The sequence below is a fragment of the Caenorhabditis elegans genome, chromosome I, assembly GCF_000002985.6.
Source record: "Caenorhabditis elegans chromosome I".
Classification (NCBI taxonomy): domain Eukaryota; kingdom Metazoa; phylum Nematoda; class Chromadorea; order Rhabditida; family Rhabditidae; genus Caenorhabditis; species Caenorhabditis elegans.
The window spans coordinates 6,456,991-6,473,097 of record NC_003279.8 but is presented as its reverse complement, the minus strand read 5'-3'; the positions used below and the strand labels follow the sequence as shown (position 1 = coordinate 6,473,097).

General features: G+C 37.8%; 6 protein-coding genes and 1 non-coding gene across 7 annotated transcripts; 3 read left to right on the top strand and 4 right to left on the bottom strand.

The window, feature by feature from the left end:
- The first annotated feature begins 1,175 nt into the window (after positions 1–1,175).
- Positions 1,176–3,712, top strand: cdc-25.1 (M-phase inducer phosphatase cdc-25.1). The gene is made up of 7 exons (NM_059461.6): positions 1,176–1,334; positions 1,383–1,545; positions 1,589–2,093; positions 2,144–2,445; positions 2,492–2,804; positions 2,847–2,984; positions 3,032–3,712. The coding sequence occupies exons 1-7, from the start codon at positions 1,196–1,198 to the stop codon at positions 3,284–3,286; spliced, it is 1,815 nt and encodes a 604-aa protein (NP_491862.1). The 5' UTR covers positions 1,176–1,195; the 3' UTR covers positions 3,287–3,712.
- On the bottom strand, positions 3,706–4,985 carry K06A5.2 (DUF389 domain membrane protein). The gene is made up of 5 exons (NM_059460.6): positions 4,794–4,985; positions 4,554–4,748; positions 4,309–4,506; positions 4,104–4,266; positions 3,706–4,061 (listed from the first exon to the last, which is right to left on the bottom strand). The coding sequence occupies exons 1-5, from the start codon at positions 4,914–4,916 to the stop codon at positions 3,742–3,744; spliced, it is 999 nt and encodes a 332-aa protein (NP_491861.1). The 5' UTR covers positions 4,917–4,985; the 3' UTR covers positions 3,706–3,741.
- A 593-nt stretch (positions 4,986–5,578) lies between these two features.
- Positions 5,579–6,618, bottom strand: K06A5.3 (Major sperm protein). The gene is made up of 5 exons (NM_059459.4): positions 6,174–6,618; positions 6,065–6,121; positions 5,941–6,015; positions 5,792–5,895; positions 5,579–5,740 (listed from the first exon to the last, which is right to left on the bottom strand). Exons 1-5 carry the CDS (start codon positions 6,246–6,248, stop codon positions 5,614–5,616), a joined length of 438 nt encoding a protein of 145 aa, NP_491860.1. The 5' UTR covers positions 6,249–6,618; the 3' UTR covers positions 5,579–5,613.
- A 770-nt stretch (positions 6,619–7,388) lies between these two features.
- acdh-3 (Short/branched chain specific acyl-CoA dehydrogenase, mitochondrial) lies at positions 7,389–8,901 on the top strand. The gene is made up of 4 exons (NM_001383254.2): positions 7,389–7,642; positions 7,690–8,230; positions 8,279–8,424; positions 8,480–8,901. Exons 1-4 carry the CDS (start codon positions 7,391–7,393, stop codon positions 8,798–8,800), a joined length of 1,260 nt encoding a protein of 419 aa, NP_001370606.1. The 5' UTR covers positions 7,389–7,390; the 3' UTR covers positions 8,801–8,901.
- knl-2 (Kinetochore null protein 2) lies at positions 8,812–12,220 on the bottom strand. The gene is made up of 9 exons (NM_001380547.1): positions 12,024–12,220; positions 11,889–11,975; positions 11,279–11,842; positions 10,752–11,234; positions 10,570–10,704; positions 10,169–10,522; positions 9,407–10,029; positions 9,211–9,358; positions 8,812–9,157 (listed from the first exon to the last, which is right to left on the bottom strand). The coding sequence occupies exons 1-9, from the start codon at positions 12,105–12,107 to the stop codon at positions 9,002–9,004; spliced, it is 2,634 nt and encodes an 877-aa protein (NP_001367697.1). The 5' UTR covers positions 12,108–12,220; the 3' UTR covers positions 8,812–9,001.
- Positions 12,221–13,501: 1,281 nt separating this feature from the next.
- Positions 13,502–13,621, bottom strand: K06A5.10. The gene has a single exon (NR_050195.1). It is a non-coding gene; the product is annotated as an Unclassified non-coding RNA K06A5.10 (non-coding RNA).
- Positions 13,622–14,618: 997 nt separating this feature from the next.
- On the top strand, positions 14,619–15,816 carry rab-10 (Ras-related protein Rab-10). The gene is made up of 4 exons (NM_059456.7): positions 14,619–14,752; positions 14,808–15,120; positions 15,198–15,276; positions 15,647–15,816. The coding sequence occupies exons 1-4, from the start codon at positions 14,626–14,628 to the stop codon at positions 15,731–15,733; spliced, it is 606 nt and encodes a 201-aa protein (NP_491857.1). The 5' UTR covers positions 14,619–14,625; the 3' UTR covers positions 15,734–15,816.
- The last annotated feature ends 291 nt before the right edge of the window (positions 15,817–16,107 follow it).

Sequence of the window (16,107 nt, the reverse complement as noted above, 5' to 3'; positions counted from 1 at the left end):
TAACAAGAGCTGGTTTGAAGACATAATATAGAAATATGGAGCGGAAAAATAGAAAGAATGTTACAATCGTAAACGATGCATTTCAAGGCAATCATTGTGATAAATAGAAAAAGTGCTACGAGCAACAAGAAAGGAACGGTATAAAGAGAAAGGTATGAGTTCTCGTACAAACACAAACTGACAAAAAACTAAAACACTTAGGGTCTCGTATATTATGAGAAATTCTATTAGAATATGCATTTAAATTTATTAATTCAATTTAAAATAACAATCTGAAGGCTTCAACAAACCAAATTAAAGTTTTAAGGCTAAAATTATGAATAAATTAAAGGATGATTCATCATTTTGAATGAATTCAACTCAAAAAAAACATATGATTTACGACAAACAACACGCGGTACCGTTATATCGGAGTGTCATTGAAAACGCGAATTAAAATTGAAAAAAATTCAAACTTTGGAAACACTTTTACGCAAAAATACGGGGTGAGGCAAATACGCTTTATGGGAGGTTACTGTAGTTGGGCGGCTTTGGCCTAATTTCACTGACGGAAGCAGCTCTCCATTCTCCCAAAATTTACAATCAACAAATTTATTTCCATAATTTTTTATTGAAAATTTGATTGAATGTCAACTAAGTTCGTCTGTAAATGATTTCTAGACACATTGCCGTCCAGCATGTCTAAAAAGTGGCTTGTTCATGGGAGCTCTGAAATCTGATACCCGGAATGATGGGAAACTGAAAAAAAAATGGTATAACAGTGCAACAGAACATGATGAATACAGAAATTGGGTTTGCTGATTTCAAGATGATGATTGCGTTTTTTTTATGAGCAGTTTCTAAATACCAAAATAAAATTTCTTAATGAATAGATCAAACGAAAACTGGGCGCTAGAGCGCCAAAATTTCAAATCACAAATTATATCCTTCTTTTGATTAAATTTCAACTAAATAAGAATCTTTTGCCCAATTTTTTTCTAAATTTTCGAAGAGTCTAAATTCTTTTTCGATTAGGAAAAATTAAGCTCTTATTCATTCCTTTGTTGTCAATCACGGTCCTTTTTCCTCTTTTGTAACATAGGCTGCGTCTCTTCGTGTGGTCAATCTCTCTCCGCGTTTCTGGCCAAATAATTTTACTTCTAAATTCAAATGTTGGTATCTCCTATAATTTTTAGTTGAGGGCTGTGCATCTCTGATGGCTACCACCGGGGAAAAAGCAATATATGAGGATCAAAATAATGTAAATATCATCGAGAATGTGGTTGATGTGGCAAACGGTATCAACGAATCACCGAAAACCTTATTTGAAGAAGATGGCAGCTCCCGCGATTCTGGTTTGTCATGTAAATGGAAGGCTTAATTAATATTTGTTTCTTATTCAGGTGTCTCAATGACTAGCTGTAGCGACAAATCAGATGCATCACCCGAGGAAGATGTGGATTTTAGCAAACTGGAATCTGGTCGTGTAGCCCTCACAGACTGTTCCAATTTCGTTTCAATTTTACAACGAAACTCGTCTGTCAGCTCATCACGCAGCTCTTCTTTGTATATTCCCATCATGCGACTTCCAAAAAAAAACAATTTTCAGCTACAACTATGATACACCAACAGGGCGTAAGATGAAGACGGTGTTTGATTTGGATTCTCTCGATCACTCAGAATATGAGAAAAGAGTTATGAGCGAGAGACCAACGGATAATCATCGGAAAAGAACTTCCAGTTCAATGTCTCCCAGCGTCACGCTCCTGGATCGCAAGAGAAGCCGGAATTTGTCTCTTGTTGCTCCACAGAGTGACAAATCTTGTCGCTATAATGGTCTCAATAACCCGAGGGATGATCCATTCGGTGATGAAGACGATGAGGTCTTTGAGCAGAGCAACGTCAGAAACTCTCAAGTTCAGAATACATCAATTTTCGCTCAACCTGCCCCACGAACAGCAACTTCGTTATGGGATTTGGCACCGCCGATGTTTTTTGAACGAAAAACTTCCGATACGTCAGGCAACGGATCTTTCCAGGAGAGACCAAAACAAATTTTGCGTGCGATGAGCGTTGGTGAGATTGATTCTGAACTTCCTCCAACGTTAGAAGTGGTATACTTTTTCGATTATTTTTTGAAGTTATCCAGAAAATTACTTTTTAGAAGTACACTCTTCCCGGTGTTGATAATCCACAGAGAGAGTCACAAGCATTCCGGAGTATCTCACCTACTACTTTACTCTTGGAATTTCAACGTCTTGGAGATGATTTCGATAAGAAATACATTATAGTCGACTGTCGTTTTCCATTTGAGTACAAGGGTGGTCATGTGAAAGGAGCTATCAATTTGTTTCGTCATGACAAGATCAAGCCAATATTTTTCCCAGAAAACGGCGAAGCCAGTTCTTTTCAAAATCGTGTTCCGATCTTCTATTGCGAATACAGTCAGAAACGGGGGCCAACAATGTCGGTGGTATTTCTTTATTTATTTTATAAAATATCTGATTTTTAGGGCTCATGCTGTACGTTCTATTGACCGCGTGTTGAATGAACTTCGTTATCCACATGTCGAATATCCGGAAATGTATTTGTTGGACTATGGCTATAAATCGTTGTGGAGTACTGCTGAATGTCGTCAGATATGTGAGCCATGTTCTTACATTCCAATGACACACAGTTCATTTTCGATGGAATTTAAATCGGCTCGTCTCGAACGGCATCATTCAATGGCTTCGTTGAAACCTAATGGAGAAACCAGTCATCGCGAGGAAAAGAAGAAAAGATGTACTCGTAGTGTAATTCGAAGAAATAATTCTTCTTTGAACGTTAGTTTAAAATCGTCTTCAATTCAACTTTACTAATTTTAGATGTTATCAAGGTCGTCTAGTGCTTTAACCTCTACTGGAAGCAAGACAAGCAGCATGGAGAATATTCTTTATGGTTTGGATGATGAGAGACGACCCAAATGGGTTTCTGCGTTCGATATTCAAAGCACGGAATCGGAGGTAAATACTGTCATTAAAAATTTCAGTATAATTTTTTCATTTTGCAGAATGATTTAGATGCAGCTCTTATCTATCAGCGCAATATAAGTTCAAATGCTTCAAATGCGTCTTCCATAGTCAACCTAGCTGAAGAGCGCATTGTTCAACTTGGGCTCCAGGTGATCACACCGGATTTCCCAGATCGCCCGTCAGAATCATCGTCAACCACACCAGCAGGAGAACATCTCCCACTCGGGGAAGGGGGTCATCAGATTCCTTGTGGAATTCTTGACTTCTCATCGATTTCTGACGACGCCGAATAATAGCACCCTCTCTCCCATTACTTTTATTTATCATTCTGTTTAAACTTTGTTAATTTTCATCCCATCTTTTTCTTAACTTATTTTCCGTTTCTCGTTTCTTTTTCTATTTTGAGTCACACTTTGCAGGTCTCCGTTTCGACTGGTTCCTCTTCTACCAACCCATTCTTTTAAATCAGTCCCTTCTTGGTCTCTAAGCAATGTGGCTTCATTGCAATACGCTTCCAAGACTGAAGGGTTTTTTTTTTAACTCACGCCTTATGCCTAGGTCATCTATCTAATAGTTGTCAAACAAACTACTCAGTCACTGAGGATCTTTAACTCTCTAAATCACTTTCGCCATTCCCAACCACGCATTTACTGTACCATGACTTTCATTCTTTTGATCATTTTTATTTTCTTTCAAAATGAAGCCCCCTAGCACACTGTACATATTTATCAAATTTCATTCATTTTTCTTATGCGTTCACATTAATCTCAGCATTTCCTTCCAATCCAAATTGCTCTTCGGAAGCAGAGATTGGCACGTCATATGCTCCAAGAACACCGTAAACCAAGCACTTTGCAGAGATGGTGAGACCAACGAGAATGGCAGAATACAAGTTCACATTTGCACGGCTCTGATCACGACTAGCCAATTGAATGGGAATCAAAGCGGCAAGAGTGTAGAATCCAGTCAGTACAAAATAAACAGGTGTCAATGCTCCTTCAACAGCTCCAAGTGTGGAGTGAATCAGAATTGAGGTGGCCACAGTGGTTGAGAGTGAAGATGCCCGAGCTAAAATTACTTTTTTTGTATTTTCTAACGCAAGCAACTTACAAGTCGGGTTCATCACTGCAATAATGAACGAGGATGCAATAGTAGAAAGGGCAACGAATGGTTCAGCCGAAATCAAGACGTGTGACAATGCGGATCCAGTGAGAACTCCCTGTACAGTTGTTGCAATAACCAAAAGCCGGAATCCATTTAGAGGGCCGTAACCCTGAATATTATATTGTTTACAAAGTTATTCCGGATAGAGTACCGTGCTCAGCTGATAGTAGATAGCCAATGGTGCAACAAGTCCACTGAAAATAGCAGCTCCAACAGGAGGAATGAGAAAGGAGATGAATGGAGCAAGAATGTATCCACCGAGCAATGAGGACAACGAGAAGACAGTCAAGATTACGGAAGAGAGAACAAATGTTTCAATAATTGGCTTGGAAGAAATTTGTCTTGGTGACTAGAAAGCAGTATTTTAGATATTGATAATCATGAGACTGCACCTACCAAGTCAACCAAAGTGTTGACAATACGAACAAATGAATCCTCTTCAACTCCACTGTTAGATTTAGAAGATCTTTGTGAAACAGATGATCTTTTTGATCTATGATTAACAGTAGAGATTGAGCTCATTGCCTGCTCCGCGAGTCTACGTCCTCGTTCAGGAAGCTGCTCCAACTCACGCCCAAACTGTTGCATCGTCTGAAAGACAAACCCTACGAATGTTCATCATCAGTAGCAACATACAGCAATTGCAATGTCAATACCAGCTTCCGTGGCTAATGCAACGCATCCAGCATTTGCCAAGAGTGCTGGATCAGCTGCTGGTCCTTCTTGTTGTGGTGTTACAGCAGGATCGCTCATCGTCATTTTCAGTGTTTTTTCGTGAATCAACTGATCGAGTGTAGAGAATATCGAGTAATAAAGTTTGAAGGTATTGATTATCGATCAAACGATTTTACACGTATTTCAATTTTTCTGTGTTTTTATGTTCATCACGTTTAAAAGTGGAGTTCGGACAATGATTATTTTATTTTAATATCGCTAAAGAATAACTTTTTAAAATATCGTTAATTTCTCTGTTTGAATTTCCTCAAAATTAAGTTAAAATTAAGTTATACGCTTAGGCCGATGGGCTGCCAAATATTTACAGTGTGAATGGGTTACTGTAGAAACACTTGACGATCAAATTTCGTACGTTGCAGGATAAGTTTATAGTGTAGAATTAAAGCATTATAGTGAATTTATATTCAAATGACGACTTTCGTTTTCTCAAAAGACAGTTACATGGCTCCAAAGTGACCAGAAAAACTTTTGTGGCTAATTATTATTCAAACTTCCGCGCAAGTTTCCTAGGCCGCGCAATCGCGTACTCCTCTCGGACAACTAGATAATTATTTCTCTCAATTTTTCGCGTTTTTGCATGTTTTTTGCTTAATCCGAATCAGCACAATTCAAAGTTTCAGTTTTGCAAATATCAATCTAAACTCTTTTTCAGTTTTGGTTGTGTTCCAAAGTTAAAAAAAAAACAATTCTGTCGCTCAAGTTTATTTTTCAAAAGTAGTTATCAATCCTCGCTTTTAGTCTTCTCTTTCTCATATTTCTTTTCCTTTTTCTCACATTCACTTGATCTTTTGATTGGAACTGATATGCATTGCGTCGGTACAGCCTGCTTCTTTGCTCTCTCCCAGCATCTACAAATTAGCAGTTTAAATAAGATAGATCTAAATTCAGAATCGAAATACCGCCATGCAGACATTCGCTCATTGTGCCACTCTTTTCCAACTAAAGTGTAAATGACATAAAGTGAATCGCCGTCTACTGTGTCAACCAGTTTTTTGATAGTGGCCTGGAAACAAGATTTCATTTGAAACAAATGTTGACTGTTACAAACCGTTGTCTCGTTACCAGGTTTCAGTATATCCGAGCATTCTTCGATTCTAATCCTCTTGTTATTTGTGCATTTTACCTTCAATATTTTTTTTGAAAATAGTTGTAGTATCAGATGAATAACTTACCTTGAACAAAATAGCGCGATTCGAGTGATTTTTCAATGAAAGCTCTTTAGAGTTTATCTGCAAAAGTCTACATGTGCACTGATTGCTTATAGAATCTGGCAAAACGTACGTCGAATGGAATTGGCGACACTTCGAAAGCATGAAAATCGTTTGGAAATCCGGGAAATTCTTTTGAAGCTTCCATGTATACTTTGCGAAATCGAAAATGACTAGAGTGGGTATGACACCCGTGGTATTATTTATACGTGAGAAATTATTTGTTTTGCAGTCCTGAGAAAGGGTGTCAATTCCCGTGTCCCGTTTGTCCCGTTTGTCCCGTTGTCCCGTTTTTGGGGTGTTTTCACGGGAACGGGAATTCCCGTTGTCCCGTTTTTAAAATTTTCACGGGAACGGGAGTTCCCGCTGTCCCGTTTTTGTCATTTTTACGGGAACGGGACGTCTTTTGTCCCGTTTTTGAGCGTTTTCACGGGAACGGGATGTCCCGTTGTCCCGTTTTTTGGGTGTTTTCGCGGGAACGGGAATTCCCGTTGTCCCGTTTTTGTCATTTTCACGGGAACGGGAATTCCCGTTGTCCCGTTTTTGTAATTTTTACGGGACACTGACACCCTTGGTCCTGAGTCGCGACTTCGTCACAAGTGAAACCTTTTCAGCTACCGTATCCAAGAATACGGTAGCTCTTTATTGTTACAATTCACGATTTTCTCTCGACAATTGACACTTGTCTTAAATATCTACACTAATTCATAGTTTTTTAATCAAAGACTATCAGAAAATATTTGATATTACTTAATTGTTTGTTTTTAAAAAATCGGAATAAATTCAATCAAATTCAAAAAATCAGCTTTCAGTTTTTCCTCCTTCCTCTATTTGTTTTAAGAAAAATGATTTTCAGAATTATACGCATTTCTGGCAGATTTTGTGTACAATATCCTTTTGCTTTATTTTTCGCGCCAGTTGTCCATCCTATCCAAACGAGCGCCAGTGTCAGCGTCTGCGCCTCTTCAGTCCGCCCATCCTTCTCGTTTTCTTCCCTATCGCTCTCCGAGTTTTTTTTTCCTTTTTTCAATTTTTTGGCTCTATCGATACATCATTGTTCATTTTAACAGTGTGTATCTACCGAACATCATTTTTCACGAGTCAAGAGTGATCCAGTTGAGTATAAATATCAAAAGAAAAAAAGTGTAGTTTTGATTTTTCAATTTTTTGCGGAGAGTGTAGTTCTCTTTAGATGCATATATTTTAATGTTTTTTCATAAACTTCTTTGAACTAGTTTTCGATCACAGCTCTCCAAATTCGTTCGTTCTTTAATTTGAAGCTTTGCAGGAATGTCTTCCTTGTCTCGGTCTCTTCTCATCAGCCGTTCGGCGGCTCCGGTCGTCGCTACCATGTCTACGAAGCCTCGTGCTCACATCGACGGGCACGTACCATCACCACTGCAACAACTTTCCGAAGAGGAAAGCTCAATTGTTGGAACCGTTCGGCGTTTTGCTGTGAATGTTATCAAGCCGCTTGTTCGTGAAATGGACGATAAGTCTCAAATGCATCAATCTGTAATTACCGGAACTTTTGAAAATGGGGTATATAAAATTAATGGATTTAAACATCTACTAAACTCTATTTTCAGCTGATGGGAATCGAGATTCCAGAAAAGTATGGTGGACCAGGATCATCATTCTTCGACGCTGTTCTCGTCATTGAAGAGCTCGCAAAAGTTGATCCATCTGTTTCTGTATTCGTAGATGTGCAGAACACTTTGGTTGCCCCGTTGATTATTCAGTTGGGAACCGAGGAGCAAAAGCAAAAGTATCTTCCAAAAATTGTGACCGAAGCTATTGGATCATTTGCTCTTTCCGAGACCGGATCTGGATCTGATGCATTTGCATTGAAGACAACTGCAAAGAAAGATGGAGATGACTTTGTGATCTCTGGATCAAAGATGTGGATTACCAATGCTGGGCATGCTCAGTTCTTTTTAGTTTTCGCAAATGCTGATTCAGCCAAAGGATACAAGGGAATCACGTGTTTCCTGGTTGACAGAAATCAAGAAGGAGTATCTGTTGGAAAGAAGGAAGACAAGCTCGGAATCCGTGCATCTTCTACATGCTCCGTTCATTTTGACAACGTTCGGGTCCACAAGTCGTCAATTCTGGGAGAATATGGAAAAGGTGAAGCTTGTTTTTGAGAAATCAAAAATAACTTTCTAATTATTATAGGATACAAATATGCGATCGAGTGCCTGAATGCTGGACGTATCGGAATCGGAGCACAAATGTTAGGATTGGCTCAAGGCTGTTTCGATCAAACAATTCCATATCTTCAACAAAGAGAACAGTTCGGGCAGAGACTTATAGATTTCCAGGTATTATTTGTCAAAAGACTGAAATTAAAATATTGTAATTATCAAAAATTTTCAGGGAATGCAACACCAAATCGGACAAACACGAATGGAAATTGAAGCTGCTCGTCTTCTGGTCTACAACGCTGCTCGCATGAAGCAGAATGGACTTCCATTCGTTCGTGAAGCAGCCATGGCCAAATTGTTTGCATCACAAGTTGCCACTACAGCCACTTCGAAATGTGTGGAATGGCTTGGAGGAGTTGGATTCACCAAGGAATTCCCAGTTGAAAAATTCTACCGCGACTCAAAAATTGGAACAATTTACGAAGGAACGTCCAACATTCAGCTCAATACCATTGCCAAGCTCGTTGACATCGAATATCAACAAAAGGCTTAATTGATTATAATAATCATCTCCTACGGCGTTTTCAGTAGTGAACAATCGAACGTATTTATTTCTATTCGTTTATATTTTTCAGAATGAACAATTTGCAACTTAGTATCGAGTTAATATTTTACCAAACTAGTATAAAAAGGAAAAATTCATCATTTACAGTTATAAAGAATAAGTGCAGTAGAATAATTCCATGCACAGAGATTAGTAGATGGATGTGTCTTCTTCACGCATATCATCATCGTCATCATTGTCTTCATTTTCGTCGTCTTCGTGTATTGTTGTTCCACGATTAATAATTTTCAACGCCTTCTGAGTTCCCTTTTCTAACGAAATACTTGTATTCTTGTTACCACGATACTGCAAGATATTTAGTTGCTTGCATGAAATTTCCCAATCTTTTTTAAACCTACCGTAGAGTTGTTCATAGATGAGGACTTTTTCAGTCTGGAACTAGGTCTCGCTTGCATCATGGAAAGGTGCTGAACGTATTTGAAGTTCGTTTCAATATCCTTTGCCTTCGTTTGTTCTAGACGCGGTGAATTGAATGTGGAATTGTTTCTGAAAAATTAATGCTTTTTTAAAACTAATTATTTTGTATAAATTTACCCTCTGCTCATTGGAGAGTCTTCAACAGGTTTTGGCATAATTGAAGCTCTTGTTCCTCCTCTCTTCTTTGTAACTATTGGTGTTCTGAGAGCGAGCAATGATTGATCAGCAGCCACATCTTCTGGTTGATAGTCTTCCATTGACTCAACTCCACTTTGCAGATCTTCAGCTCTATGATTTCCACCTTCTCTCAGTTCCTCATGCATCTTTACATTTTCCTTCACTCTGGCCACAGCTCCACGTCTTCTTTTCTGTTCAACTTCTTCGACTTGTTTCAACACTTCTTCATTTTGCTCTGGTTCTACCCATTTGAGTCTTGTGATAGCAATCTGTCTGACTACTTCTGGTTCAACGACACCTTCCTTTGCCAAGAGGCGTAAAACTTCTGTCCAATCTGCATCACTTGCAGAAGGCTTCTTCAACGCAATCACACGTTTCAAACGATCCAGATCTTGTTTTCTCCATGTAATTTTCTTTGCAACTGGAGTTACACAAGAACGACGAGGACGATTACATGCTATACTATCATTGAGATCACGGTTATCTTCCAAAGATGCTCTCTTCTTTTTGCGAGCTTGGGCTGGTGACTTAGTTGAATTAGCCGGTTTTGAGCGCGTGGCCTGCTGAAAGCTATATGATATTTTCTTGCGACGAGGACGTAATACAGGAGGCATCTTGACTAATAGCAAATTAGAAAATGAATATTATTTGTCAGGTTTTTTTCACGGTCGTTTAACCAAATAAATAATTAAAACCACTCACCTTTTTCACAAATTTATCCTTTCTCGCATTGCTTCTCTTTGGTATTCCGTCTCCAAACATCATTGAATTATCCAGAAGCTCTTGGTTTTCTATGTCCCATTCATTTAAAGACTCTTCAGCATCGGACGAATTAGATCTATGACGATATGATGAAGATGACGCCTTTTGTGATTTTTGAAGACGATTCCGTAATTCTTTCTCACGACGTACAATCGCATTCAATTTTTCTTCGTCCTCGCCACTTCTGGAGTTTGCATGATTTCGCCGTCTGCCATAGTCATTGTAATCACGAGGTCCTCTAGGATCTCTGTATTCATCACCATGTCTACGATGTTCTTCTTCGAAACGAACAGACTGAAATTATTGAATGTCCTCAAAACGTCATATATTCTTTTACTTACTCTTCCAGAAGAAGAAGACGCGTCTCTTCCACGGTATCGTTTCGAGTCACCTTGGATATCAGCATCATAATAATCTCTACGCCTCGCACCATCGTCATGACGGCGACTGTACTCGAAATCATCACGCACGATGCTCTGTAATAATTTTAAAACCAATGACAAATTAACTGATTAATACGAACTCTTTTTCTACTCATTCTTGATTCATCTTCGTGTCTGCGATATGTGGCGTTATGTCTGCTCCATCTACTGTTATCATGTTCGTATCTCTGAGAGTATCGAGATTGTTCATAACCGTCTCTAGATGAAGAACGATGGCGTGGTTCTGGTGATGGTGATGATACATTCCGCCTTCCTGGTTTTCGTACCCGTCCTGGGGTGCTTTCAAAATGAAAAGTATCAAGAACAGAGTCAACATCTGCGAATATGTCGACATTCGAAGCTGCTAAGTTACGTACACTCTTGGATGGAGGAGCCTTTGGAACCGCAAACAAGTCTGCATCCGATGCAAACTGAGCATTCCGTGCAGCTGGACGCGGTGGTGGTGGTTGTACCGCTTGAACGCTATCTTGAGATTTTTGTGTTGGTGGAATTTGATTATTGGCCCCGTCAGCCAACCGTTGTTTTTGTTGAGGCGTTGAAGAAGCAATAGGACCTTGTTTTCTCTGAAGATGACAAAATATTGTTTCCAACATAAATTTTTACTTACCACTGGAGTTTGCTCGAAGATGAATACTTTTTTCGCGCCACCATTGTCGTGTCCCCGTGTGAATCTTATCGGAGTGATTGGCTCGCCGTTCTGAGATTTCGGAGCACGAAGGGTGTAATTAGCTTCTTCCAGCTCTTCCTCTTCTTTTCGCCTTCTTTCAGCCTCAGCTTCAGCATCTCGTCGTTGTTTTTCTTCTTCTAATCTTCTCTCACGTTCCTTTGTTTGCTGTTCTTCACGCTCACGTCTGTTCCTTTCTTTCTCGTTTTCGGAATTTTTCTGGCATCCTCCAGTTAGCTCGGTTTCATCTGCCAACGTAACAATTGGTTCTGTTCTAGTTCTAATTGGTTCTTTTGGAGCCTGTTGGATAGGGCGAAGTGCGCTTCTTTGGTTGGCTGACATGCAGGAATAGATAAGGTCGGCCCAATTTTCAGGAATTCCATTTGAAAATTCATCAATAATTCTACTAGGCATTCCCATTTTTTGTTGATATTCCCGATCAATCTGTCCGACCAAGTCGAAGAAACGTCCGGAAACATCGAAAAGCAACGTAGAAGTGAAGCGTCTCTGAATATTTAATGAAAATTGTTGACGAATATGTTTCTCGACTTACACAAATAAATTCGGAACAAACTTTCTGCATCATAGTGCCTTCTTCATTTCTCACAAAACCTTCGAGTTTGAAACTGGTCGCGTTAAACTGTAAAAATATTGAAATCATGAAAACTTAAAAAAACTAGACAGTTACCTTCATGGACCACAAGTTGAGACGAATGATTTCGCTATCAAGTACATTTTGTACTCGAAGAGGAACAATTTCCGTATCACCCATTAGGCATAAAATACCGTTTATTGGAAGAAAAACAGAAATCGGAATGAGATGTCTCTCTGATTTGAATGCAACGCCTTGGCGGCAAGTGCAACGGAGCGTGTTTGCCTGGAGTCGTTGCAAAATAAAAACTGGGGAATACTTTAATTGCTCAAGAATTAGTTAGAAAAAAAATGGTAATAGCTTGAATATTTGGCTTTGAGTAGTATAAACGGTTTATTTATAGTTTTATAAAATAATTGTTCCAAAAAATCTCTAATTACACTGCTTGAGATAATGAGATATCAGTGAATCTGTGTTCCATGATTTTTACATTAATTTTATCCGCAAGGTGTCACCATTGAACATATTTGAAACAATATTCTTCGAAGCCATTCTCAATATTTAATTTGTTTTTAAAGAGCTTTATAATGAAAATAAATGAAAAATATCGACAATTCATGCTTTTATTAATTTTTCCAAGTCTACTCACTTAAATCACATTTTTCTCCATGATCATCGATCGATATGATTGTTTTCTCCGTATTACAATTGTTTGTTCCTACGATTTTGCCCTAGATTCTGCAAAAGCATTAGTCATTCACAATTCTCTATGTCCGCTCACCGCCCGTCCATTCTAAAGTGGGCGATGATGATTTCGCAATACTCTTTCTCTTCCTATGAACAAACATTCTTTCTTCAATATATTCTTACTGCCATTCTTACAATCCTAAGTGTTGATCGGTCGATAGCCATTCCGATTCCTACTCAAGCTAAAGTCAAGTTGTTCTCACAATCATTCAATAATTCTACATATATGTACATAGCTTCGGGAATTATTTATTCCATACTTTTCCAGCTAAATTGAAGGTTAAAAAGTATACCATAAAAACATATCGATTCCAGGATCAAATTATTCCATGCAGCATGGAATGTGAAAAAACTTCAGATGATTCTGAAAAGTCATAATTTTCGATTCGTTAATTAATTTCGTTAATATGAAGTTAATTCTAAATAGGTGGGAAAAAACTATTATTCAAATTTTCATGAACAGATTAGCTTGAAGTTTTGTGAAAAGGTTTTAATATTAATTTTCGCAATAATTTTGTTTTAAACTCAGAATGATTCATGCCGCTTGAACTTTTTCTTTTCATTTTTTGTTGAACCTTCTCCCACCGGAAACATAAAAACACATGATCCAACTACCACCACTAAGCTGTCAACACTTTGCCCTTTGCTTTCGCCAAGCTCTTGTGAAGCAGCTCATGTCTTTTTTCTTTTTCATCCTTCCAACAACGCGCGCTCTCTCTCTCTTTCTCCGTCTCTATTCCTTTTCTCGTTGTCTCGGTTCCATCGATCTCCCATTCAACATACGGCCGAGGCGCCCTCTCTTGTCTGTATCTCTGGTCTCTCTATCATCTAGAGAATGAGTCCTTTTCTTTCTCCACCATCTCATCAAATTAAACGTCTATTTCGGGGGTTTTGTCTATCTAGTAGAGGTCCAACCACACTAGCCTTCAAAAATTTCACCACGCCCAATGCCCTCCACCACTGAGAATTGACCCTTGTCAACAACCTTGTCTTCTGAATTTTTGATGACAGAGGCAACGGCTTCTTTTGATTTTTGAAGTTTTGAGATTGCGACTTCCTTTTCATCATTGACTCATTTTTTTCGATAATCAAAAATTATACACTACGAGGGAGCGATGTTCTCTTTAATTTTTTTTTGCTGTAGCTTCTTTTAATTTTCAAAACAATTTATCAAAACATAGCTTTCTGAAATCACCCTGAAATTTCAGCTGAAACTTATTATTTGAAAAAATATTAGAAATGTATTTTTTAACTTCAAAAAATCTAGCACATTTTGATATTCACCTATCATAATTATGAGTTAGTGTTCCTATTGTTTTTATATCAATTAATATGTTCATTTCTGTTCCTAAAATATTTCATCACAAATTATTGAAAAATCACAGTTTCTTGAACATGTCGTTCACATTTTATTCCTTATCACTTCACACATCTCATGCCATCTGATAACGTACTTTGCATTACAAAATTGCAAAGTTCACCATTCAATTTCAAATAAAAAGCACTTTCGATCAATAAACGTCCACCTGTACCCGTTTTAGATTCGCTTCCTTTCCAAATAACAATTATAATGATCTCTTTGTGTTTTCGTGACCCGCAGAGGAAGCCAGCAGCTGCTGTTCACCTTTTCCCGAGAATTTCCCAGAAACAGCTAATCGATGTGATTTGCGCATGCACGCGTTAATAGCTCCGTTCAAATTTTTTTTTGTTATAATGGAAACAACAATTAACTATTTTGTCCTGTTTTTTCTTTGACAACATTTTATGACAAAAACCTAATTTTGGAAAACTAGAAAAAAATTAGAAAGTTCTTCCAAATATCTTCCAATTGTCAACTCTTGATAACTTCTTCGAAATCTCAAAGTGTTCGTTCTATTTGCCATGACTCAAGTGCTTTTCTCTTACTTTTGTGCAACTTTAGTTCTCAACTTTTTCTCATTTCAGAAGAAAAATGGCTCGCCGACCGTATGACATGCTCTTCAAATTGCTGCTAATAGGCGACTCAGGAGTTGGAAAAACTTGCATTCTGTACAGATTTTCGGATGATGCCTTTAACACCACATTCATCTCAACTATTGGTTAGTTTTTATTCAGAATCTAGTGATTTCAAAATAATTTTCTTTTTTCATTCAGGAATCGACTTCAAAATTAAAACTATCGAATTAAAAGGAAAAAAGATTAAATTACAAATCTGGGACACAGCTGGACAAGAACGATTCCACACAATCACAACATCATATTACCGCGGAGCAATGGGAATTATGCTGGTTTACGATATCACAAATGCGAAAAGTTTTGACAATATTGCAAAGTGGTTGCGCAATATTGACGAACATGCATCGGAAGATGTTGTTAAAATGATATTGGGAAATAAATGTGATATGAGTGATAGACGAGTTGTGAGCAGAGAACGAGGAGAGAAGATCGCACAAGATCATGGTATTAGGTACGTTTTGGGAGATTAAAAAGGATTAAAAAATAAAAAAATATATATATATAATCTCAAACAATTTTTATTTTCAGCTTCCACGAGACTTCAGCTAAATTGAATGTTCACGTCGATACAGCGTTTTACGATTTAGCAGAAGCAATTCTGGCTAAGGTAAAGTTTTAAAATGTTTTTAAAAATTAAAATTAAGGATGTGAAAATTCGAAATATATTAGTACATTCTTTGCACGGGCGAATATATGTTCTGATAGTATTGAAATCGACGAAAATGTGATAATTAGATTGCTAAATGCATTAGAATCTGATTTTTTCTTGTGAAATTGTTCGTAATTAGTTGAAAAATCTAAGAGCCTTTTTATTTTTGTCCTCATTACTCTTCTAGTACAAAATATGAAGAGCGAAACTTCTTCGTTTTTAATCATGCAAAAAATTTTAATCGCTTCGTCAAAAATTGCACCAGAATAATCTAAATTAGTTTCATTAATACGATTGTTTTTTTTTCATAATTTGTTTTTATTTTCAGATGCCTGATTCCACTGACGAGCAATCCCGCGATACGGTGAATCCAGTGCAACCACAGAGGCAGAGTAGCAGTGGAGGATGCTGCTAGATTCATGTTTTTCCCTCTTACTTCTCTATTCTCCAATTTGGTTTTGTAAATGTTTCATCCGGGTATTCATGAATTTGAATGTCAATACATCTTTTTTGCTTCTTCTTCTTTCCCCCTCATTTTTTTTCGAATTTTTGCCTCACATTCTTCCCTTCTAGGAAACATTTTCTCCATTTCCACTTACCTGTTCTAACTAATGATCGTTTAAATATGTTCTCCATTTCTTTCAATTTCCCTCCCCCTTTTACTTTTCTTACAAATCTTCTCGTGCGCAGAGACTTAATAAAATAAATTGCTCTTCTTCCACATGCTAACTAGCCATCTTTACCTTCATTGCTTACTCTTGTATAATTGACATGTCCTCCCCCTCCCCC

Excerpts from the sequence above, each read along its gene's own strand:
- cdc-25.1 (NM_059461.6), top strand. The coding sequence starts at position 1,196 with ATGGCTACCACCGGGGAAAAAGCAATATATGAGGATCAAAATAATGTA. Across the intron at positions 1,546-1,588 it reads TCATCACGCAGCTCTTCTTT|CTACAACTATGATACACCAA; the intron begins GTATATTCCCAT and ends AACAATTTTCAG. Across the intron at positions 2,805-2,846 it reads GAAATAATTCTTCTTTGAAC|ATGTTATCAAGGTCGTCTAG; the intron begins GTTAGTTTAAAA and ends TACTAATTTTAG.
- acdh-3 (NM_001383254.2), top strand. The coding sequence starts at position 7,391 with ATGTCTTCCTTGTCTCGGTCTCTTCTCATCAGCCGTTCGGCGGCTCCG. Across the intron at positions 8,231-8,278 it reads TCTGGGAGAATATGGAAAAG|GATACAAATATGCGATCGAG; the intron begins GTGAAGCTTGTT and ends TAATTATTATAG. Across the intron at positions 8,425-8,479 it reads AGAGACTTATAGATTTCCAG|GGAATGCAACACCAAATCGG; the intron begins GTATTATTTGTC and ends AAAAATTTTCAG.
- K06A5.2 (NM_059460.6), bottom strand. The coding sequence starts at position 4,916 with ATGACGATGAGCGATCCTGCTGTAACACCACAACAAGAAGGACCAGCA. Across the intron at positions 4,507-4,553 it reads TCAACACTTTGGTTGACTTG|TCACCAAGACAAATTTCTTC; the intron begins GTAGGTGCAGTC and ends ACTGCTTTCTAG. Across the intron at positions 4,062-4,103 it reads TGCAGTGATGAACCCGACTT|CTCGGGCATCTTCACTCTCA; the intron begins GTAAGTTGCTTG and ends AAGTAATTTTAG.
- knl-2 (NM_001380547.1), bottom strand. The coding sequence starts at position 12,107 with ATGGGTGATACGGAAATTGTTCCTCTTCGAGTACAAAATGTACTTGAT. Across the intron at positions 11,976-12,023 it reads TCAACTTGTGGTCCATGAAG|TTTAACGCGACCAGTTTCAA; the intron begins GTAACTGTCTAG and ends ATATTTTTACAG. Across the intron at positions 9,359-9,406 it reads GACTCTCCAATGAGCAGAGG|AAACAATTCCACATTCAATT; the intron begins GTAAATTTATAC and ends TTAATTTTTCAG.
- rab-10 (NM_059456.7), top strand. The coding sequence starts at position 14,626 with ATGGCTCGCCGACCGTATGACATGCTCTTCAAATTGCTGCTAATAGGC. Across the intron at positions 14,753-14,807 it reads CACATTCATCTCAACTATTG|GAATCGACTTCAAAATTAAA; the intron begins GTTAGTTTTTAT and ends TTTTTCATTCAG. Across the intron at positions 15,277-15,646 it reads CAGAAGCAATTCTGGCTAAG|ATGCCTGATTCCACTGACGA; the intron begins GTAAAGTTTTAA and ends TTTTATTTTCAG.
- K06A5.3 (NM_059459.4), bottom strand. The coding sequence starts at position 6,248 with ATGGAAGCTTCAAAAGAATTTCCCGGATTTCCAAACGATTTTCATGCT. Across the intron at positions 5,896-5,940 it reads AACCTGGTAACGAGACAACG|GCCACTATCAAAAAACTGGT; the intron begins GTTTGTAACAGT and ends TCTTGTTTCCAG. Across the intron at positions 5,741-5,791 it reads GAGCGAATGTCTGCATGGCG|ATGCTGGGAGAGAGCAAAGA; the intron begins GTATTTCGATTC and ends GCTAATTTGTAG.